The 24,445-nt window shown below is 40.8% G+C and overlaps 1 protein-coding gene across 1 annotated transcript in view; it reads right to left on the minus strand.

The window, feature by feature from the left end:
* LOC136877599 (mitogen-activated protein kinase p38b) overlaps window positions 1-22,775 on the minus strand; it is a 166,720-nt gene extending 143,945 nt beyond the window's left edge. The window contains exons 1-2 of the mRNA XM_067151763.2: window positions 22,570-22,775; window positions 5,326-5,455 (exon numbers count right to left, since the gene is read on the minus strand). Coding sequence (XP_067007864.2) covers window positions 5,326-5,455; window positions 22,570-22,673 — 234 coding nt within the window. The 5' untranslated portion in view covers window positions 22,674-22,775. The remainder of the gene's footprint in view (window positions 1-5,325; window positions 5,456-22,569) is intronic.
* Between the last annotated feature and the right edge of the window lie 1,670 nt (window positions 22,776-24,445).

The following is a 24,445-nucleotide window of genomic DNA, read 5'->3' on the forward strand; positions in this document are numbered from 1 at the left end:
TGGAAAGAAACAACTGGTGATGACGAACGTATGAATTTGGAAAACACCGAAATGAAATAACAATATAGAAAGGACAGGAAAGAGAACTACTTGCGTAAATCCTTAATGGTCAGCAACCATGTATTATTTAACTGATAGCCAGTGTTCCTGTTGAAGTTCTTAGGATGTTTACGTACTTCCACAGCTTATTATACAAATCGTAAACTATAATCTTCATTTCCGTATTGACAATTGCACAATTTTTAATTATTATACAAAGGCGTTTTTTTTTTTTTTTTTTTTTGTCCAACCTCCGATCGCTCAGGTAAAGAACCACACAGCTGTGGGAACTGTTCGCGCATGGAAGGTGAGTGCGCAAGTCCTCCCCTCTACCCGTGGTCACAGACAACTTCCTCACACCAGTGTGAGCCGAGGTATTGGCACGGAAACATTGCTGCTACTATTGCCGCTCCTGCCAAGTGTGAGGTGCGTAGTGTGATACGTTTCCTTCAAGCAGAAGGGAATAGTGCAGCTGACATTCATCGACGAATGAGTCGAGTATACGGTCCAAGCGTTATGAGTGATGGTGTTGTGCGTGAATGGTGCAGGAAGTTCAAAGGAGGTCGGACTGATGTTCACGATGAAGGGGGGCAAGGACGTAAGTCTGTCGCTACAGATGACATTGGGCCGATGACCTTCGATGTTAGGCCCCTTAAAACAAGCATCATCATCATCATCATCATCATCATCATCATCAACAGATGACATTGTCCACGAAATTGACCAAGAGGTTCGCAAGAACCGAAGGTTTACCATAAGCGAGTTGTGTGAGAAATTTCCTGCAGTTTCAAGGTCATATGTTTACAAGATCCTAACAGAACATCTGCGCTACAGGAAATTGTGCGCCCGATGAGTTCCGAAGATATTGTCTGATGACCACAAAAGTCGCCGGATGGCAGCAGTGTTGACATTTCTTGCCCGTTATGAGGCTGAAGGTGGCGATATGTTGAAGAAAATTGTGACAGGTGATGAGACTTGGGTTTCGTACGTCACCACCGAAACAAAACGACAATCACGTCAATGGATGCACGCACTCACCAAACAAACCGAAGAAGTTTAAGCAAACCTTCAACGAAAGGAAGATGATGGCTACAGTCTTTTGGGACCAAAAAGGTGTGTTGCTTGTTGAGTTCATGGAACGGGGGTCTACGATCAATGCAGCTGTTTATTGCCAGACTTTACGACGACTGTGGAGGGCCATACAGAAGAAACGACGAGGCATGCTGACGTCTGGAATCCTTTCCATTCATGACAATACGTGCCCTCACAATGCTCGTGTCACCCAACAACTTCTGCAGGAGGAATTTCGGTGGGACGTTTTTGACCGCCCACCGTACAGTTCCGATTTAGCGCCGAGTGACTTCTACCTCTTCCCGGGACTGAAAAAGTGGCTGGGAGGGCAGAGGTTCCAGGAGGATGAAGATCTTCAAACCAACGTTTGGGCCTATCTGAACTCACTGGCGGCAACATACTGTGCAGAGGGGATCGAAAAGCTTGTCCATAGGTATGACAAATGCCTCAACCTTCATGGTGATTATGTTGAAAAGTAACCACATTTGTACCTAACGTTTGGTAATAAATTAATTTGGATACGTACACTTGTTTTTCATTTATGACCCTCCGGAGGTTGGAAAAAAAAAAAGCCCTCGTAATACCAATACAGTTGATCCGTTATTGGACATTATAAATTTTCAGCTAACTCAATCCTGGTTGCCAGCATTTTGCCCCAGTGTGCTAACTTGGGCTCATCAAGACGCACGGCTAGTGCATACTGTGGAGGCCACTGCATAGGCTACTTGGAGCCACCAGCAGTGCCAATGCACTATGAGAGACTTTGTCTCATCACACCTATGGGAATCAACATCTATATCAACTGATGGCCAGGCAGGCATCAATTTTTGATAATGAGACAAAGTCTGGCACTGCCATTTTTTACGCTCAATTTTCCACCCGGCTACTCATTCCTGACACCTGGCTGATGAAAATTTCTGGGGAGAACACTGCTCTGGCATGAGCTCTGATTACGGAAAATATTATTACCCACAGTTTTAAGAAGACCGGGATATATACTGCGATGGACAACTCTGAGGATGTCAAGTGGGATGATGCAAGGAAGCAAATAACAACGATTCTACTGATGATTTATCTACTGGTAAGTCATTTGATAAAAGATGTTGAGCATAAAATACAGGTACTGTAATCTGAATCTTACTGATGCAATCCATGAGCTAATTTGGATACACATACCGTATAAACCCAAATACCATCCACACTTTTTTAAAAAAAATATTGCTTCTAAAAATTGGGTGCAGGTATTATTCAAGCCTTTCATTTCACGGCGCGATTCTTCATGTGTCTTAGGGCAGACGTCATCACGTAGTTGCTCTAGGGAGCCGGTGTTACTTGCTCTGCTCAGGACGGGTGTTGGTAACGTGACAAGAGAGCAGCGGACAGGCGGGTTGCATACCGTGACTGTACTGTACTTGCCACTCGGAAATGTTACCATATAAACAACAGCTTTTATAATAATAATAATAATAATAATAATAATAATAATAATAATAATAATAATAATAATAATAATAATAATTTACAAGCCATCTCACCTAGAATTGCAACTTTGAGTTTAAAAGGATCCAACAAAATTTATACCATCATAAATGCCCACGCCCTTACTAATGAAAAGAATTTTCTAATGACTGAACTCAACTTAACCAACACTAAATCAAAAGTCAAGTTCAGAGGGGAATTCTCTGAGCCATTCATCATAAAAACAGGCTTAAGACAAGGAGATTGCTTGTCACCACTGCTGTTCAACTGTGCCTTGGAATATATAATGAGGGAATGGTACAAGAATAACCCAAAGAACATCCAAATTGGAAGACCCAAAGACAACATAAGTTTAAATTGCCTAGGTTTTACCGATGACCTTGCTTTCTTGTCCAACAATATTCAGGAAACCAGACAAGTTATATCACTACAGGAAATAGCACAGAAAATTGGTCTTGGAATATCTTTTGAAAAGACAGTAATCATGTTTGCTGACCCACCACTCATAAACAAAATTGCCATAGGAAACCAAGAAATCAAAATTGTAGATAAATTTAAATATCTGGGAGAAATCATAACATATAACCTCAATGAAAAGCCAGCATGGTATAACAAAATAAATAAACTGATCAGAGCACAATATGTCACCAATATCTACAACAAAAGAGGCCTGTCATTAGCAACAAAATTAAAACATTACAAAACAGTCATTCAACCAGATCACAATATGAAGATAAAGTCAGCCGCCTCGAGCTTGGTGTCTCCTCGGGGTAACTCTTCCACAATCACGTCGCCTAGCCACTCGATCTCGGCGTCGATTATCCACGGCGTTATATCGGTGCGCTGAGTCCTCCCACAACCTCCTCGTAGGTTGAACTTGGCTGGGGGCTGCGTTGTACTGTCATCTTCTATACACGTAGTCCGGCGATCGGGTATTCGGCACTTTTCTTGGACGTCAATCCGGTCTCGAATTGGGTCCGGCATGTTCTCTTGGAAGTAATCCAGTCGTCCCGTAGGGTTTCCAACTTCACGATGGAGCCGCCGTCGCTGCTAGCAGGATTAATTCGCATCTCCACAGCCATCATTTCCGCACGCAGGGCGCTTACTTCCACCGCTGGGCCTCGAACTCCGGACTCCACAACCGTGAGCATCTCTTCGAACCGCTTCTCGTCCAGTTCGTTGTCGTCCCGCACTTCGTCATTGTCGACCTCAGTTTCAAGAGAGCGCACTTCATTTTCCGACTTTAACTGCTCACTCTTCCGTTCACTTAAGTCTGTTTTCAGCTGGTCCGGGTTTGACCTCCGCTCAGATCTCAGTTCACTAATGAGTTTGCCATAACCAGATAAAATTTTATGTTCAAGTTCACTAAATCTGCTTAGAAAAATATGATGCTGTTCGGAATTCATTTCACTCGAAGAAATTTCTGCTGACTACAAAATTCGCTACCAGGTACTCGATTCTGACACCCGTTTTTACGCAAGAGTTTATCCACTAGTTTATCACACTTGTCCATCCCACTTCTGATGCCAGTTGTAACGTGTTGGCGGGGTAAATAAGTGAATAATTGAGTACAGCACCTGGTAGCGTCCTATTTCTACGATTTATTAACTAAGCACTACAATTACAGATTCACACACACACACAGACGACAGCCGAGATTACAACTTACACAAGTACATGGTCACACACTTACAGTGTTCGCGCGCTCTCTCTTAGTTTCTCTTATGTTCCATCTAAAATGGCGCGCGCGCGCGCGCACACACACACACACACACACACACACACACACACACACACACACAGAGAGAGTCATCAATTATGTACACTACACTCACTCAGCCACTCGGTCACACTCGCTAGCGCTGTCATGGTCCACAGCCTACACGTCAGTCTCGCAGGTCGGGATAATATCTGCTGTTCACTCAATCCGTCGAACCCCGTTCGCAGTCTACACACGTCGTCACCCAGTGTACCCTTCTTCGCCGCTCCAGAACACCCAAGGTTCTTCTCCAGCAGCCAGCCACAAGGGACGCGCGCACACACACACATGACGTCAGGGGAAGAGGAACGAGTCCTTGGCTCCAACAGGCAGATACAGTAATTCATGAGGCTGCACTCTCCCAGGCCATCACTGACTGTGCTCCAGCGAACTCAATCTCCCTCTCACTCACTCTTACTAACTCCGTCTAACTCTCACTGACCGACTCCAAGTTACTCCTCTCCTTATATACCTGCTCTGGGCCTTCCAGAACAGTCCGGATGCTAGATGTATCCAGGAACCTTGCGAGATGGAAGACTCCAGATTAATCTTCCAGTCGTTTCCGTAGTCCTCTGCTGCGGGACCGCGGGCGGAGGCGAGAGTGGCTGGCCTAGCACTAAAGTGCTGCACGTGATTGGCGCGGCTGAAGGGGGGGGGATACGGTGACGAGGCGCGCCCGTAGCAAGTTGGCATGGTGGACACTATAACCATTACAGTATGTTGGGTCTTCAGCCTGAAAGCTGGTTGGAACCTCAACAGTTCTCCCATTTGCTATCGTAGAGAGCCTAGGCATCACTAAGAAAATTAGGAGTGAGGTAGTTTCCTGTTGTTTTTCTCATCTAATAATCCCAAACAAAATTTACTCCCAAGAAGTTTATTCACAGGTAGAAGATGGAATTTCCAAATTAAGGAACTCTATTTAAAAGTAAAATGGTAAATGATAGCTTTTAATAAACTGTAACATACATGCTCCTTACATTTTCATGATTCATGTGCTTCAACATTCGCAGTTCTCTGTAGGTCCTTTTGGCATGAACGGCAGACTGGAATGGCCTTGCAAGCTTTTTAATAGCCACTTTTATTCCAAGTTGAGTGTCAAATGCAGAGCTATAAAAGAGATAAAAATAAACATTAATAACTAATTTCACTGAAATAATTCTGCACTTCATTTAAAACAGGATGAAGAAGAAACAAGACTTTAATACAAAGGACAGATTCCGATCAGCTGAATGCGTTGCAACCCAGTGTATTGTCCTATTCACACACATACAACTACACGACATATCATAACAAAATAAATACAGTACACCATGGAAACATAACTGAACTGTGCCTGCAATTTCACAAAGGTTGAGTGGGAAGGATTGATTTTATTATGACTCACTTACCTATCTCATTTACATTATTGTAGGCTATTCTGAACTTAGAAAGAAAAGAGTTCAGTGGAAGCATGTACAGCTCACAACTTAGGAAAACCGTGTTCAGGACTGCCCACAGTGGGGTTCAAACCCTCCATCTCCCGAGAGTGAGGATCTGCTATCGATACCTGCACTTTCATTGGGAGAGTTTGTACTTCGTAGATATTCTACCAGCAATATGACTGGGAATATAGGTTCAGAAACACAGCAAATAAAGAGTGGAGGTGAAGTAGCCGTTTTGCTACTCCATACATCAAAAGGAGAGACATTTTCAGCAGTCTGTGGCTTGTGAATATCAATGTTTCTTCATATCATACATTCTCCAAAGGTAAAGTAATTGACTGAAATAGGCAATCGCAATGTAGTGGTTTTGTGCTAGTGTTTCAGCATGATGAATATAAGACCAAGTGTGAGGACTCAGCCATTATAGAATGGTAGTTTAAGCGGTCCCACCACTGCAAGCAGTGCAAGCGATTATATCCAACATGTGCTCCTGTAGTTCCGGCAGGCCCGGTATAGAAAAGTTCAGGAGACGTTACCGTATGAGATATTTCAGTGAATAAGTTGAATTATCTTTGCCTTCAGTTCCTAAACTCAGTTCATTATGTGTTGTGTACTTCAAGCTTGATTAATTTAATAGTCCAACATGCCGTACTGTTTTGTGCCTGGCTGTAAGTCAGACTATGGCAGAGTAGTTGATACGCGATTCTTTTCACCACCGAAGGATAGAAATCAATTTGAAAAATAGGCCAGAGCTATTCCACGGAAGGATACTGAGGTAAAGCGTAATAGCGGAATTTGCCATGTTCATTTCTCCGATGATTTGATAGTAAAATCAGATACTTTTATAGTGAATGGTGTAAAAGTGGATATCTCTCGTGTGAGATGAAAATTACATCCAGAAGTAGTGCCTCACATTTTCCCTAATTTGCCACCTTATCTTCGCGCAAGCTTTTGAAAGTCCAGTAACTGACAAATCAAGAATTCAAAAGATTTTCTATGTGAGACTAGTGAGGGTATTCGCATTCATTGTTAAGATTTTGTAAATGTCATCAAGCCATAATTACTGTGCCATATGTTTTGGCAATTTCCCCCTCCCCCTTTGGGTTTTGTTGGCTGCCTGGTTGCGCCCTGAAGTTTGACGTTGAATTTTTTCAATTTATTATTATTGTTATTTCTATGTTCGGCCTTTTATGGCTTATTTTTATGTGTCTTGGCACGTATTTCTAAAGGTTGATATTCTCCTTTCGCACTTCTGCCACGCTTGCATGTTCCTATGGCAACGTGCCTTCCCCGCTTTTCCAGCCAATTGGGCTGGCCTTCCTCCCCTCCCTCCCGTCTGCCGCTTGCTCGCTTGTCGAGCTACGGACAGGGGACTTGACTGCACTCGTAGCCAGCGGCTGGAGATATTCTCGGTGCCTTGTGTGACAGCGGCTCGTCCGCTTGGGTTTCGAACTCTGCCTTGTCCACGGTGTGGAGGTAAGCCCTACTAACGAGATAAAATTGAAGTATTAGTGCGGGGTAGGACGAAGGGAGGATCTCACTATTGGGTGTGTAAAATATTCAGGCATATGATACGATTGTAATCCAGTGCCTTTTTAATGTAATTGTATACATGCAGGACCTTGGAAATTAGCTGCCACCTCCATCGTCATTGGTTAAAGATAATGAATTGAAGTTAGTTTCTTTTTTCTCTCTGCTATTGTATGCACTGGGTGCTTTTAAACGGAGGGCAGTTTTGAAAGGTTGAATTTGTTTTTAATGTTCTGGCTGAGGTGTTATATTAAAACCTTGGGGTTCAATGCCCAGTATTAATGTACTTCTTTCACAGCCTGAGGCTGTCTTGAGATTTAAACTATATTGTACGTTGATGGTTATGAATTTCATGTTTTTGGTCCGTATTGAACAATATATAAGTAATAATAATAATAACTTAAATGTTTCCACCTTTTCAATACAAATGATCTTTGCTTCAATACGGCTGATAATGACCCCTAGATGGGTCGAAACTAGTACCGTATAATTTTGTAAATTTGTGAATATATTGTATTGAAAAGGTGGAAACATTTAAGTTATTATTATTATTACTTATATTGTACGTGTTAACACGCTAAAGGAAAACCCACTAAGGGGACTTGTATTCATAATAAAAGTGGTTAATTTTGTAAGCAATGTTATCTTGAGACAGGCCCGGGGCCGTACGCTTTTCCTTCTTTCCTTCTTCTGTGGGAATGTTTGTAAAACTACGCAGGGTAAAAATTACCTTAGTTGTATATCTGTTAATTTCATTCAGTGATTACGTGAATAGTGTGTTTCACTTAATATCATTTTATTGTGAGTGGTTTAACATCACACTAATCTATCAAAGGTTTCCTGTGACACAAGATAGAAAAAGGGCTAGGATAGGGAAGGTGGTGGCCATAGTATTTATTATGGTACAGCTCAGTGCAAAAATGGGAAACAGTGTAAAACTATCTTCAAGGCTGCCGATGGCAGGATCATACTCACGAACTTATGAGTGCACGCTCACAGTTACACCACCCAAAACGTGTGGCCTGTTCACTTGCAATTTCTGCTGTTTGTACCTGCTTAGAAACCAGTTTACCGTACGTGCACCTTTTAGCGATACATGGACACCATAGTGCTGAATAGGTCGACCTCGGGTATCTTCGAGATTCGTATTGGCAACCTTTGAAACACAAACTATGAATCGCTTATGCATTGCTGTGTGACATCTGGTGTACACTTTACGTACTAGTACTGTTGTTGTTTACACAGCAAAGCCAAACTATAGAATTCATGCTGGGAACAAGATTCGCATCGAGAAATGTTATATAATGTTATATAAAGTGTGTATGACACAGTTGTTGACTTAAGATAATAAAGGTTTAGAAAATTCATATCGATCGATCATATTATCGATTCAATTCAGATTTCACTTTCATTCAATTGGCAGTATTACCGGAACCGTGAGAGCTCCCTCCTTACTCCACCGTCCCGTACAAAGAAATATCGCTAAAAGGTGCACAGACTATACATATCCTCAAAAGCACGTTTTCTGGTGCTGGTTAGGGTGAGGTAAGGCCAACCATCGGAACTGAACATGACCTGACTACTACGAACTTCAATAATTGCGATTTATTTAATTTTATTATTGAATTTATATTTATTCGGAACTTTCCCTTCCTGATACCCACAGTTTATTTTATACCTCGTATGGTCAAAAGCTATAGCTGTCACGGTATTAAACAAATCTACTGTGTTGTGATGAAAGGGATCTGGATCTGCAGATCAGTGGTAGTGTTAGCCTCCACACTAGCAGAGGTAGTCAGATTTTTGAAGGGCAGAAACAAATCCATATGACACTCCATGTCATAAAATATTGGCATGTAAAAAATCTCTGGTGACACAATTCGTGTTTACCCGACAAAATTAATTAAAAACTCAACCACAGATGCCCAAGAGAGATTTAATTTACTCTGCCATCTAGCAGGTCTAGAGTAAAACGGAACATTGAAATTGACAAGCAGGCAGCCAGATGGCATCAAATTAAAGTATCTGCACATTGTAGCCGAGGCCATACGATTATTAAATATTATCGTGATAATATAATTATGAAACAAGGAGTATTAGAGAGATTAGAAAGAACACGTCAGATCAGTTAAGAATGTCATCCTTTCATCTTCCACAGAAAATGCTATAAGCCAGTCTGGCTCAGCAGAACACTTCAGTACACACCATCAAATCCTCTTTGACCAGGTGAGGGTCACTGCATCTATAAAAGACTACTATGCTCGACTTGTGAGGGAAGAACTGTGCACAAATGACTGTAACATGGAAGACTGCTTCAAGTTGTCAAAGACATTGAGGCCTGAACTCCAGAAATACATATGTAACACCACCATAGCATAGCGTGATGCACTCCAAAAACTGCTGGCAGAGGGCGGTGAGTTAGCAACTTCCCTCCTGACCACTACAGCATGACGATCCCCGAGTCCAGTCAGTAGGGGACCGTGAATAATGTGGTCGTGATTCTCTCAACAGACTTCCACGTTTCTTGAAACATTTTTATGCATACTGTCAGCAGCAGTCCTTCATGTACTTTGCCCTAATGAAAGTCACTGAATCTTGATTTATAAATTTCATTTTTCCGTATTGATAATTACCAATTGTCATAAAAGGAAAAGAAAGTTCCACCTGATCAATACTTTTTATTTAGATGTAATGCAGATTATCACATGTCTAGGACCGGTTTCGACCTCTTAACAAGGTCCTAGACATGTGATAATCTGCATTACATGTAAATAAAAAGTATTGATCAGGTGGAACTTTCTTTTCCTTTTATGACAAAGTCACTGAAACTTGGCTGAAATCTCGGCTTTTTGTTAAATCCTTGTTAATATAAATTAGTGGCTTTAATCCAGAAATAATATTTTTTAATAAATTATAACCATAATAACTAAACTTATGTCATAATGGTCCACCTTTCCAATACTATATTATGTAATGTTTATCTTCCACACACACAAAAAAATGACATTGAAAAGTGTTAAAACCATCTGAGATGAACTGAGCACAACATGTAAAATATGACAAAATTAAAATCAGGCTCTAAAATTCTTAGATGTGTTGCATCATGTTAAAATGTTCCATTAGTGCTTGTTGTTAAAATATCATGAAAATGCTGAAAAGTTCCTCTGTTGGAAATTGTCAAAGGTTGAATCAAGGACGGCACACAAAGATATGATAAAATAACTGGCACTTTCTTAGATTGCAGGTAGTAGAAATTCGCAATTCAATGTGGTGTCCATGAAGTTAACCTGAATAATTGATAGTCAAAATTAATGAACTAAGGAGAGAGAGTGCTAATCAAATGGCACAAGTTATATGAGACTTGCCTTTCGTTATGGCATGTAGTGCGTGACCTACTGTTGTGTGCCTCATACTAACAGGAAGGAGTTGAGATTGTGAGATTCAAAGAAAAGGGTGAGGGCGCGGAAAGGAGAGAGGAAGGGGAAGAGAGGGAAAGGGTCATTAAGGAGGGGGCAAAGGATGTCGAAAAAAGGATGGCTGCTGAGGAAAGGTGCTGTGAATATTTTGAAAAACTGAATTATGACTTTTTGGTTTGCCATTTCTAAAATGGGAATTAGAAAGTCAAACAGATTACTTGGCTTTTCTGAAATGTCATTAAGATTATAATTCGGGTTAAAATATTGATCCATATGTATGAAGCAGCTTTATATAATGTTAAGGAAGGATCCTTTGTTGATAATTTTGAGAATTTCCATATCTTGTTTTATGTCTGTGAATTTGTGATTGTAGTCATGCATATGCTGTCCCACAGCCGAAAATTTATTGTACTTCAGGGCATTAGCATGTTCCGAGTACCTTATACTGAAGCTCCTCCCAGTTTGTCCAACGTAAGAAGAATTAACTGTTGAATCCTGTACACTCCTGAGTTTGAAAACTACTGAACTTGTTTATGGATGTGGCATTATGTAAGACTTCTGCATTCCTATTATTCGTTTTGAAAACTACTTTTACATCGTGCTTTTTTTGGATGTTGGTGACTTTGTAAATTTGTTCGTTGAACATAAAGGTAGAAAAAGAGTTGTTGTTGCTTTATATTTTTTCAAAGTGGTTGAAGGGCAATATTTATACATACATACATTATCATTATAGACTGTTATGCCTTTCAGCGTTCAGTCTGCAAGCCTCTGAGAAGTTACTAAACGTCGCCACAATCCTCGATTTGCAACTAGTGTTGTGGCCTCATTTAGTTCTATACCTCTTATCTTTAAATCGTTAGAAACAGAGTCTAACCATCGTCGTCTTGGTCTCCCTCTACTTCTCTTACCCTCCATAGCAGAGTCCATTAGTCTCCTAGGTAACCTATCCTCCTCCATTCGCCTCACATGACCCCACCACCGAAGCCGGTTTATGCGTACAGCTTCATCCATCGAGTTCATTCCTAAATTAGCCTTTATCTCCTCATTCCGACTACCCTCCTGCCATTGTTCCCACCTGTTTGTACCAGCAATCATTCTTGCTACTTTCACGTCTGTTACTTCTAACTTATGAATAAGATATCCTGAGTCCACCCAGCTTTCGCTCCCATAAAGCAAAGTTGGTCTGAAAACAGACCGATGTAAAGATAGTTTCGTCTGGGAGCTGACTTCCTTCTTACAGAATACTGCTGATCGCAACTGCAAGCTCACTGCATTAGCTTTACTACACCTTGATTCAATCTCACTATATTACCATCCTGGGAAAACACACAACCTAAATACTTGAAATTATCGACCTGTTCTAGCTTTGTATCACCAATCTGACATTCAATTCTGTTGGATTTCTTACCTACTGACATCAATTTAGTCTTCGAGAGGCTAATTTTCATACCATACTCATTGCACCTATTTTCAAGTTCCAAAATATTAGACTGCAGACTTTCGGCACAGTCTGCCATTAAGACCACTACAAACAGCAAAGGTGAAAGATTACAGCCTTGTCTAACTCCTGTAAGTACCCTGAACCAAGAACTCATTCTACCATCAATTCTCACTGAAGCCCAATTGTCAACATAAATGCCTTTGATTGATTTTAATTCCATAGTCCCCCAGTATAGCGAACATCTTTTCCCTCGGTACCCTGTCATATGCTTTCTCTAGATCTACGAAACATAAACACAACCGCCTATTCCTCTCGTAGCATTTTTCAATTACCTGGCGCATACTGAAAATCTGATCCTGACAGCCTCTCTGTGGTCTGAAACCACACTGGTTTTCATCCAACTTCCTCTCAACGACTGATCGCACCCTCCCTTCCAAGATGCCTGTGAATACTTTGCCTGGTATACTAATCAATGAGATACCTCGATAGTTGTTGCAATCCTTCCTGTTCCCTTGCTTATAGATAGGTGCAATTACTGCTTTTGTCCAATCTGAAGGTACCTTACCAACACTCCACGCTAATTTTACTACTCTATGAAGCCATTTCATCCCTGCCTTCCCACTATACTTCACCACTTCAGGTCTAATTTCATCTATTCCTGCTGCCTTATGACAATGGAGTTTATTTACTATCCTTTCCACTTCCTCAAGCATAATTTCACCAACATCATTTTCCTCCTCCCCATGAGCTTGACTGTTTGCAACACCACCATGATGATTTCCTTTTACATTGAGAAGATGTTCAAAATATTCCCTCCACCTCTCCAGTGATTCCCTGGGATCTGTAATGAGTTCACCTGAATTACTCAAAACACTGTTCATTTCCTTTTTCCCTCCCTTCCTAAGATTCTTTATTACTGTCCAGAAAAGTTTCCCTGCTGCTTGACCTAGCCTTTCCAGGTTATTACCAAAATCTTCCCATGACTTCTTCTTGGATTCAACAACTATTTGTTCGCTCTGTTTCTTTCATCTACGTACATATCCCTGTCTGCCTCGGCCCTTGTTTGGAGCCATTTCTGATAAGCCTTCTTTTTACGTTTACAGGCTGCTCTCACTTCATCATTCCACCAAGATGTTCGCCTTTTCCCATCTTTACACACAGTTGTTCCTAGGCATTCCCTTGCTGTTTCTACTACAGCATCCCTGCATGCCACCCATTCACTTTCTATATCCTGAACCTGCTTACTGTCTACTGTTCGAAACTTCTCACTAATCATATCCATGTACTTCTGTCTAATTTCCTCATCCTGGAGATTTTCTACCCTTATTCGTTTGCAGACAGATTTCACTTTCTCTACCCTAGGCCTAGAGATACTTAGTTCACTACAGATCAGATAATGGTCTGTATCATCAAAAAATCCCCGAAAAACTCGTACATTCCTAAAAGATTTCCTGAATTCAAAGTCTGTTAAGATATAGTCTATTATGGATCTGGTACCCCTAGCCTCCCATGTGTAGCGGTGAATAGCCTTATGCTTGAAGAATGTATTCGTAACAGCTAAACCCATACTAGCACAGAAGTCCAGCAAACGCTTTCCATTCCCATTAGCTTCCATATCTTCCCCACATTTACCAATCACCCTTTCGTATCCTTCAGTTCTATTCCCAACTCTCGCATTGAAATCGCCCATCAGCACTATTCTATCCTTGCTGTTGACCCTGACCACGATGTCACTCAATGCTTCATAAAACTTGTCAACTTCATCCTCATCTGCACCCTCACATGGTGAATACACGGACACAATTCTTGTCCTAATTCCTCCCAATGACAAATCTACCCACATCATTCGCTCACTTACGTGCCTAACAGAAACTATGTTGCGTGCAATGGTATTCCTGATAAAGAGCCCTACCCCAGACTCTGCCCTTCCCTTTCTAACACCCGTCAAGTACACTTTATAATCTCCTATCTCTTCCTCCTTATCTCCCCTTACCCGAATATCACTTACTCCTAGCACATCCAGATGCATCCTCTTTGCTGACTCAGCTAGTTCTACCTTCTTTCTTCCATAAGCCCCATTAATATTGATAGCTCCCCATCGAATTCCATTTCGTTCGCCAAGTTGTTTCCAAGGAGTCCCTCGCCTGTCAAATGGGAGTGGGACTCCATTACTCCCATAGGTCCGAGGCTTGCTTAAAGTGTTCTGAGCTCGGTAAATTCATGAAGCAGGATGCTGTCCTACTTGCACATAGTCCAAGTGAGGATCTCTCCTCTAACGGGTTATGGACCACCGGTGAATTGTGTAGTCCTGGCCGCCTGAGCACAAGGAGGGCCACGACTCAGAATATGTCCGAGATGCCCACTCCCATTCCATAGCAACTGGTATCCCGACTCTCAGGACCACTTACTAGGCCACTCAGCCGTTGCCCATGGTTCACGAACTAGGACGTGACTACAGTAACCCACAAACATGAACCATTTTTTTTTTTTTTGGATTATTCTTTCAATAAAGAAACTGTTGTATCCATTAGATTTAGCAATATTACGAATAGTGTTCAACTCATTTATGAGGTCTCTTTTTGACATTGGATCATTGAAGGCTCGGTACACCATGCTGTTGTACGCTGCTCGTTTGTGAATTTGAGGGTGTGAAGAATCTTGACGGATTGTAGCGACAGTTTGGGTACGTTTTCTGAAAATCTTAAGGAGCCTGATAATTGTTAAGTCTAAAAAATTAATTTTCCGTGCAATTTCGGATTCAAGTGTGAATTTTATATGCAGATTAATGTTATTTAGATTAATAAGAGTGGTAGCAGCATCTGTAATGCTCTCATTCATAATTACTATGGTGTCATCCATGTATCATGCCCAGAAAAGGATGCTGTAAACGTCAATTTTGGTGTGTTCCAAAACATCCAAGTAAATCTCAGCCAAGATACCCGAAGCTGGCAATCCCATAATCAATCCTTCTTGTTGATAAATAATGTTATCGAAAGTGAAATAATTGTTATTTATAACTAATTCCAGCATAGACATGAAACCCTGTATTTCTAATATACTTATGCCGCTGTATTTACTTAAATTATTTTGAATGAAATTTGTATACTAGGATACGTTTACAAAATATCGAATGACGAGACTGATTGAATTGAATATTAAACCTTTTTGATTTATCGATCAATTCTTTAGTGCTTTTAATTATTTTTTAAGCCAAAACTGACAGTTTCTTCTTAAAAACATATCTTTGAATGAATTGTAATGCTTTATATAATGGACTCGGTCTATAGTTAATGACTGGGTGAATGGGGATGCCGATTTTGTGTATCTTAGGGTGGACTTTGGTGGTGGGTAGACCTGGGTTCATAGTAATATTAGTTTTGTTTTTCCTTGATCGGTCAATAAATATGAAGTATTCTTCAGGATCTGCTTAAGTTGACGTTGGATTCTCGGGGTAGGGTCCTTCTTTGTTGTAGAGAATGAGGTATCTTTAAAAAATTGCCTGCTTATTGTTTAAAGGGGCCTAACATCGAAGGTCATCGGCCCTCTTTCAAAAAAAAATTGATTTGTTTTGCTTATATATTCATTTTTACCCATTACGACAGTAGTGTTGCCCTTATCTGCTTTCGTAATGACAAGATTATCGTCGATCTTCTTTTTGAGAGCAAGTATTTGTTTTTGTATAAGAATCAAATCCTTATAGCTATTGTTGTTACGAGAAGAAACGGGTGAATTAGGAGAGTTAATATTGTTTTTTGGGTTAAGAATGTTGTTTAATTATTTTATTCAATTCTCACTTCATCCTATTTTTCTGCTGGCAATTTGCTAATGGCTAATTCTGCTTCTACTATTGTAGTTATGGCTGTATTCAGAGTGTTAAAATTAGGTCAATTGTGTTTAGGACCCTGGCTAAAATGGAACTTTTGTCATCATTCAATGATACCCTGGACAAATTTATGATCGGAGGGTAAAATTGGTTGGGCATGTTAGTGTTTTTGCTGGTTTCCTTAGCATAGCTATTATTGAGTTTAGAGTTCATTAACATGTACAGCTTTTTCTCCAGGGTTTGTTGTTTCTTCGATAATACAATAAGTAATCCATTGTCAACTTGAGCTTGAAATAGGTTCCAGTGAGCATCCGACAGTAAACTTGTAGTTTCGAGGTGAGTCTCAAACAATCTATGGTTAAAAAAGGACTTTTTCTTGTACAAAAATATCACCTCCTCTATAAGCCAAATCTTATTGTTCTAGCCGATTAAAACAGAAGTACCAGGCTAAGTGGCTCAAACGGTTGAGACGCTGGCCTTTTGACGCCTGCTTGGCAGGTTTGATCCTGACTCAGTCCAGTAGTATTTGAAGGTGCTCAAATACGTCAGCCCGTGTCAGTAGATTTACTGGCACGTAAAATAATTCCAGCAAGACTAAATTCCGGCACCTCTGCATCTCCGAGAACCGAAAAAGTAGTTAGTGAGATGTAAAGCCAGTAACATTATTATTATTATTATTATTATTATTATTATTATTACAACAGATGTGGAATGTATTAGTTATGTAGAAATAAAAAGATTTGCACAGGATAAGGTGGCATGGGGAGCTGCATCAAACCAGTCTATGAACTGATGACTCCAGGACGACTCACTAAAACCTACATTCTTTAATTTAAGTTACTTGATAGTTTGATATGTAAAAATTGTATATATACAGATACATAGCACATTATCAGTAAAACAAATGGCACTACAAAGTAATTCGTATTTACCACAAAATATGACACCATCTGTCACTGAATTGCTGCCAACGTAACTTCCAAAAGGAAGGAAAAATACATGAAACCCAAATCATGAGTTTTCTTACCATAAACATTACTCCTTTAAAAGACCATCTATCCACCTTCCTTTCAGTTATTCAGTACACTACAGACCATTCAATTTTTCTCCATAATTGCCGGACGTGCAACTCCGAAATTGTACATTAATTCCACGTTCGTCGCATTCTAGACTGGTACACGGCAAACCTGGAATTCCCAACAGGCAATTTATTCAGTAACTGGTCTCTGACAAAGACGGACTAATGAAATTCTTATACGATGCCACGCTAATTAAAGAGCGTCGAGTGCCATAAGTGCGATTCCACCATGACCTTGGTGGACACCAAACAAACCGGGATGGCGTACGATGAGAATGTAACTAAGGACCCAGGCAATCCCGTGCAAGACAACCAAAACACTACGCCAGAACCCCTGGTTTTCAAACAGCAATTTGAAGAGCCTGGAAATCCTGTTACTCACCTGGGAAATTGCCCACCACACACATTCAGCAGACAAAATCCGGGAATATAGGTTCTCAACCATCATCGAGTCCACCTGAAGACATATCAAAGTATCCGTCCCAGAATACAATACCGGCTACCTAGCCACATGTTTAACAAACAGCGCAAAAATGCTGGAGACGACAAATTTAATAAATTTTTATAAACAGTCCGTAACATTGATTGGTAAGTTTGCACATCCCGCCCACCGTCGTTCAACACTCCACGATCCTGATCTGTCTGTATTTGTGCAAGAATAAGTGTAATACTTGGTTTGTGTCTGATGGGATACTATTGTCATGGCGATGATTATTGTTTTAAGATGAAGTACAACTCGACATAAACAATTCGTCTGTCCAGTTCTGTGATAGAAGTGATTATTGTTTTAAGAGGAAGTACAACTTGGTAAAACAATTCAACTGTCTGTCCAGTTCTGTCATGGTGGTGATTATTGTTTAGAAGAAGTACAACTAGGCAAAAACAATTCAATCTTCTTTCCAGTTCTGTGCCGGCAAGAATGGTGAGTAAGTACTACAAATTCATATCCTGTCTTACAGATTGCTGTATACTATGTGTGTACAGTGTTGCTTCCCGGGACCCCTGACGTATCTACCAGATGGAACCTTTAATAGACCAATAATTAATTCTACTTTAATGTTTACTGAATTCAATCTTAGTCACCAAAAGTGTGCTTCGCCGGGCTGAGTGGCTCAGAAAGTTGAGTAGCTGGCCTTCGAACACCAACTTGGCAGGTTTCGATCCTGGCTCAGTCCGATGGTATTTGAAGGTGCTCAAATACGTCAGCCTTGTGTCTATAGATTTACTGGCACATAAAAGAACTAATGCGGGACTAAATTCCAGCACCTCGGCACCTCTGAAAACCATAACAGCAGTTAGTGGGACGTAAAGCAAAATAGTATTATTATTACTAAAAGTGTGCTACCAACAACAGTCGCTCAATTAGGAATGCTGTCGCACCTAACCGAATCTAACCCTGTGACTATCAGTAGTTTTCAATGAATCACAACCTAACCTGTCACTATCAGCGGTGTTCGGCTCCATGGCTAAACGGTTAGCGTGTTGGCCTTTGGTCACAGGGGTCCCGGGTTCGATTCCCAGCAGAGTCGTGAATTTTAACCTTCACTGGCACGAGGGCTGAGTGTATGTGTTGTCTTCATCATCATTTCATTTTCATCACGATGTGCAGGTCGCCTACGGCGTCAAATCAAAAGACCTACACCTGGCGAGCCGAACATGTCCTCGGACACTCCCGGCACTAAAAGCCATACACCATTTCATTTGCTATCAGTGGTTTTCGGTAGATTACAATGCTCTTGTCACTCCCCGATACTGTCCCAGGGGTTATTAGAGGCCTGTTGGCTGCTTTGCAGTGCTAACTTGGAGGTTTACGCCCCAAGACCCACTTTGCTTGCCCCCCGACCAACAGCTTTGTCACTAGTCAGACCAAACCAATACAGACAAATGGTTTAGTCACTAGCCAGACCTAAACAATCTAGACAAATGGTTTAGTCACTAGCCACACCTAACCAATCCAGACCGGATTTGTCATTGGCTGGACGTATCTCAAACTATGTCACGTTCTTGTCATGTTGGTCAGCCGTATCATATTGGATTATATTAATTTCTCTTTTACAAACCAGTTAATGAAGTTTTAACCCAATATAGTGGCCCCATGATCACACTGGGCTGTGCCAAACAAAATCAGATCATCAGTTTATTCACTTAGCTGCCGCTACATGTCCCTTTGAATGATAATCATTACTGTAAATCTCAACCTTCCAAAGACATCATCAATGATGTCGTAGAGATGCACGGCCCACAGCCATGCAGCCCGTGCTGACAGATCCTGCACTTATACCAAATAATGAATTCAAATCACACTTATGTGCTTAATTCTTTTACAGTGAGGAAGAAAAACGCCCCAAAGAACCTATCATTAATTTAACACCTTTTTTTTTACAGGTTGCTTTACATCGCACCAACACAAATAGGTCTTATGGCGACGATGGGACAGGAAAAGGCTAGGAATGGGAAAGAACCAGCCGTGGCCTAAATTAAGGCACAGCCCCAGCATTTGCCTGGTGTGAAGATGAAAACCACAGAAAACCATCTTCAGGGCTGCAGAGAGTGGGGTTCAAACCCACTATCTCCCAAATTCTGGATAGTGGCCGCACTTAAGCGACTGCAGCTATCGAGCTTGGTAATTTAACTATTTGTTCATGTGTACCAACTGATATATAATCCTCTTTCAACCACTGTAATAAATTTATTTTTGCTAGTTGCTTTACATCGCACCGACACAGATAGGCCTAGGTCTTATGGCGACAATAGGACAGGGAAGGGCTAGGAGTGGAAAGGAAGCGGACATGGCCTTAATTAAGGTACAGCCCCAGCATTTGCCTGGTGTGAAAATGGGAAACCACGGAAAACCATTTCGGCTGCCGACAGTGGGGGTTCGAACCTACTATCTCCCGAATACTGGATACTGGCCGCACTGAAGTGACTGCAGCTGTTGAGCTCGGTGTTATAAATTTGAGCACCACTGATGTGACTGATTTTCAAGGAATCACTTCGCATTCTTTCCTCAAATTCGACCAGCACCTCTCTTTCCTAACCAGAATCTATTAACTCTTGAGTAGGCAAACATCTAACAGGCTTATGCACCATTTGCCTAGTGGCAGAACTTTGTATCAGATGTTTGGATTTGCTCTTTATCTCATCATAACAATTAAACTATCAGGCCTATTTATCAAATATTGTACTAACTGTTTATCAATGTTGAATCATTTCCAAGATACAAATTTACAATCTAATGTACTAAGTTAATATTTTATGAAGTATTTTTAAAAATTTTTTACAATTTGCTTCATGCCGCACCGACACAGATAGGTCTTATGGCGTTATAGGATAGGAAAAATCTAGGAGTGGGAAGGAATTGGCCATGGCCACAACCACGGAAAACCACCTTCAGGGCTGCCGACAGTGGAGTTCGAACCCACTATATCCCGGATGCAAGCTCACAGCTGCGCGCCCCTAACTGCACAGCCAACTTGCCCGGTATGAAATAATGTCACGAAAGCCTTATACTTGCATGATCTTGCACTACTCTTCCCTGTTTACACTCTACTATCTAATGTCTTCCGTGCTGTGTTTCTATCTCTAAATGTTGCTGTAACAGATCTGTACAGTGATATTCAGGAAATACTTTAAGGCCAATTTCAGAGATGAGGAGAATCAGATTTTGAGATCGATGAACATAATGGAGGGCAATTGGAGGATTTTACATTAGGAAGAGGGAGGAAATATATTCCTGGCATATAATAGTGCAGTTATCACAAGCTACGACACTTCTTAAGGCCTGACAATCATTGACAGAAAAGTGAGACTCATCCAACTGACCCTAAGTGAAGTATTATCCGCGCACTTTTTAGTGATAGATTTTTGTACTCGTTGGAGAAGTAAGAAGGGTTCCGTTAATACTGGCAACTGAATGGAAATGAAATCTGAAATGAATCGATAATATGATAGATCGATATGAATTTTATAAACCTTTATTATTTTAAGCAAACAACTGTGTCACACACACAATATTTAATACTATATAACATTTCCCGTTGCGAAAAGTGTTCCTAGCATGAATTCTATAGTTTAGCTTTGTTGTGTAAACAACAACAGTACGAGTACTTAAAGTGTACGCCAGATGGCGCACAGCGATGATAAGCGATTCTTAGTTTGTGTTTCAAAGGTTGCCAATACGAATCTCGAAGATAACCAAAGTCGACCGCTTCAGCACTAGGGTGTAAATCTATCACTAAAAAGTGCGCAGATAATACAGAAGTTGCAGTGAGTATAAACCATATATGTTTCAATTCAGAAAGGTACTATATGCATTTGCTACTAAACAACACTCTTTTTAGTCCGACTCGTTGGCTGAACGGTCAGCGTACTGGCCTTCGGTTCAGAGGGTCCCGGGTTCGATTCCCGGCCGGGTCGAGGATTTTAACCTTAATTGGTTAATTCCAATAGCACGGGGGCTGGGTGTATGTGTTGTCTTCATCATCATTTCATCCTCATCACGACGCGCAGGTCGCCTACAGGAGTCAAATAGAAAGATCTGCACCTGGCGAGCCGAACCCGTCCTGGGATATCCCAGCACTAAAAGCCATACGACATTTCAACACTCTTTTTCTACATATGCCTCATTTTAATATTTACCTAAATAACTTATAAAACATACAATAAAAATTTAGCCAAGCTTAATAATTTAAACTAAGACCTATTTCAACAGTTTTTTTTTTTTTTCAGACTTGAAATTTTTGTTTTAGAAATATCACCTTTTAAAAAATGTATTATTCACTGGAATTCAGAAGCAGATATATGACTTGTTAGTGATTACTGTCGGAATATATACTCAGAGTCTGCATTACCTGTAAAATATCCCTGCCACTACAGGATAAATGACCACCTGTTTGACAGTTTAACAAAATAGTCCTTACTGCAATTACAGTTTCCCAATGGATTTTTAGATATCATTCTTACAGTGTAAACTAATGTTACAGCAATACCAAATAATAAAGTTTCCATGGTACAACAGACACTTATGCATTTTAAGTTTAATACCACAATTTTAATCCTCTGTGATAGATTTTAGTATGCTTTGTCTACAATGACAACCCATTATTTTACAAATAATGTTTATTCATATTTATTTTAAATAAATATTCCAGGCACACTATTTAATGTGAAAGATACTAGGCCTACTCCTCGGTGTGTCTGAATTTCCAATTGCACCTTTCATACTGAATATAAACTGCATGATTCTACGATGAACAGAAAATGATTCCATTGTTTATTTAACATGCAAATGATTAAAAATACAATAGTTCTATATTTTACTATCAAAATTTCGCAGGTGTCCTAACCTTCAAATAGTTACATTACAAATATGAACTTGAGATTCAAGAGCTGGCGCGCCCTTAACATTCAATTTCTGTAAGATTATTGCGTTATTTTAAATTTCAGAGCTTAAAATCTCCCATTATGCGAAGTGACATACACAGCACTACCGCAACTTTAATGAAATACCTACCACACTTGCCCGTAGGCTCCAGATCCCACAGCAGTAAGCATTTGATATCTCTCTGGAACTTCCCATTCTGTCCTGTTTATTTCAATTTTATAGAAGGGAGGCATACTACTTATCTTTAAATAACACCAAAAACGATAAAAATATTATTAATGCAGAACACATCGAATGTTTTAAGCTACTGTAGTTATTACACCCAAGCACACATGCCTGCCATGTTCCCAATCTGAAGCGATCCAGGGTCGCCAAAAGATCAAAATAAATTGTTCCGTCAAAGTGTCAGAAATGTCCTTCATGTTTTGCAAGTGTTTCCCGATTACCACGATATCAGGCGGTACTCTAATGTATTTCATGACATATATTTGTTTAATGAAACGAGCAAATAACGCAAGCACATGATGATTACCGTTACCTTACATTACAGTTTATGCTATGGACTGGTTGAATAATAAGGTAACCGTTTCAGTCATCTAATATGGAAAGGGGTAGGGGAAGCGGGGTGGAGCACAAACATTTATAGACAATAAAAAGTAGCGGGAGGTGTGGGGGGAGAAAAATGTAAAAATAGCTATATAAAGGTAAGTTTTGATGTTTTCTGGGCGAATTTCAACAGAGAAGTAAAGGTTCAATAATCAATGATCTGTATTTAGGGCTGTCGCCCAAGTGACAGATTCCCTATCGTTTGTTTACCTGGCTTTTCCTCAAACGCTATCACCCCACCCCAATTTGTGGAGAAAATTACTTTTTATTCCATTTTAGCCATCAAAAACTACAATTTACAAAAAAATATGCAAACCCTGTTGTCTTATCACCTACCGTAATCTTTTCTTTAATTTCTTTAAATATTAAAAATAATTACAGAGGAAATACCCTCGGTCATTCGACGCAGCTAACCGATTCGTACAGCGCCATAGCAAGTAGTGAAGACTCGTGCAGCAACGTGTAGAAGCACGACTAGTATATTTGATGGCACAAAGCCTTAATTGCTAACTAAATGAGTTTTGTATGCAGATAAGTCCATGTGCTACAGCATGCCTGAGAGGGGGGAAACGTTTACTTCGCTACACATTCTCTTTGTTAGTTGCTACTGTGGTGTTCACATAGTTTCCTGGCGACTACGTTAGGGTGACAAGGGTTCATTCCACTCCCAATAACTGAGCAGTAGTTAACCCCTCCACCGCCTTCCTTTCCCTAATTTCCCCCTCCAATCCCCCTCCCCACTACCATCCAACAAGGTCGGGGCTTCACGCAGGTTTGAATCTTCAGAAAAGTAATCGCACTTCTAGCATGAGCTGTGAGGAAGGGAAGCAGGGGTGTATTTTTGCCAATGTCATGGACAATGAGGTATGAATCACCCGCTTCTCGCGCGCATTCATCAGTCTGGCATTCTCATTCCGTCAGTCAACGTGCCTGTTTAGTTCTACAAGGGCGAATCAAAAAGTAAGTCACACTAGCTCGCTGCGAGAGCACACTGTGTGTCGTGACCGTGGCTACAGTAACTGCTGACACGTCCGACAGGAAGGTTGGTGTGGTGTCCCGTCGTGTTGTGTGTGCAGCGCTGGCTAGGCTCGATGGTGTGTCAACTGGATGTTCACTCCAAATTGGAGGTGCGCGCAACGATCAGTTTTCTATGGGCTAAATGGCTCAATTGCACGGACATTCATCGTGAAATCACTGCTGTATATGATGAGCGTGCAATTTCTAGCCCAGGTATTGTAAGGTGGTGTAAGCAGTTTGACGCCGGACGCACGGATCTCACGGACGAATATTGCGAAGACAGGCCCGCAACGTCCAGTACCGTTGCAAATGTTGACCGTGTGTATAGGATCATTAGAGATAATCAACTCATAACCCTGCAGGAAATTGCCAGCATGCTAAA

The sequence above is a fragment of the Anabrus simplex genome, chromosome 7, assembly GCF_040414725.1.
Source record: "Anabrus simplex isolate iqAnaSimp1 chromosome 7, ASM4041472v1, whole genome shotgun sequence".
Lineage (NCBI taxonomy): Eukaryota > Metazoa > Arthropoda > Insecta > Orthoptera > Tettigoniidae > Anabrus > Anabrus simplex.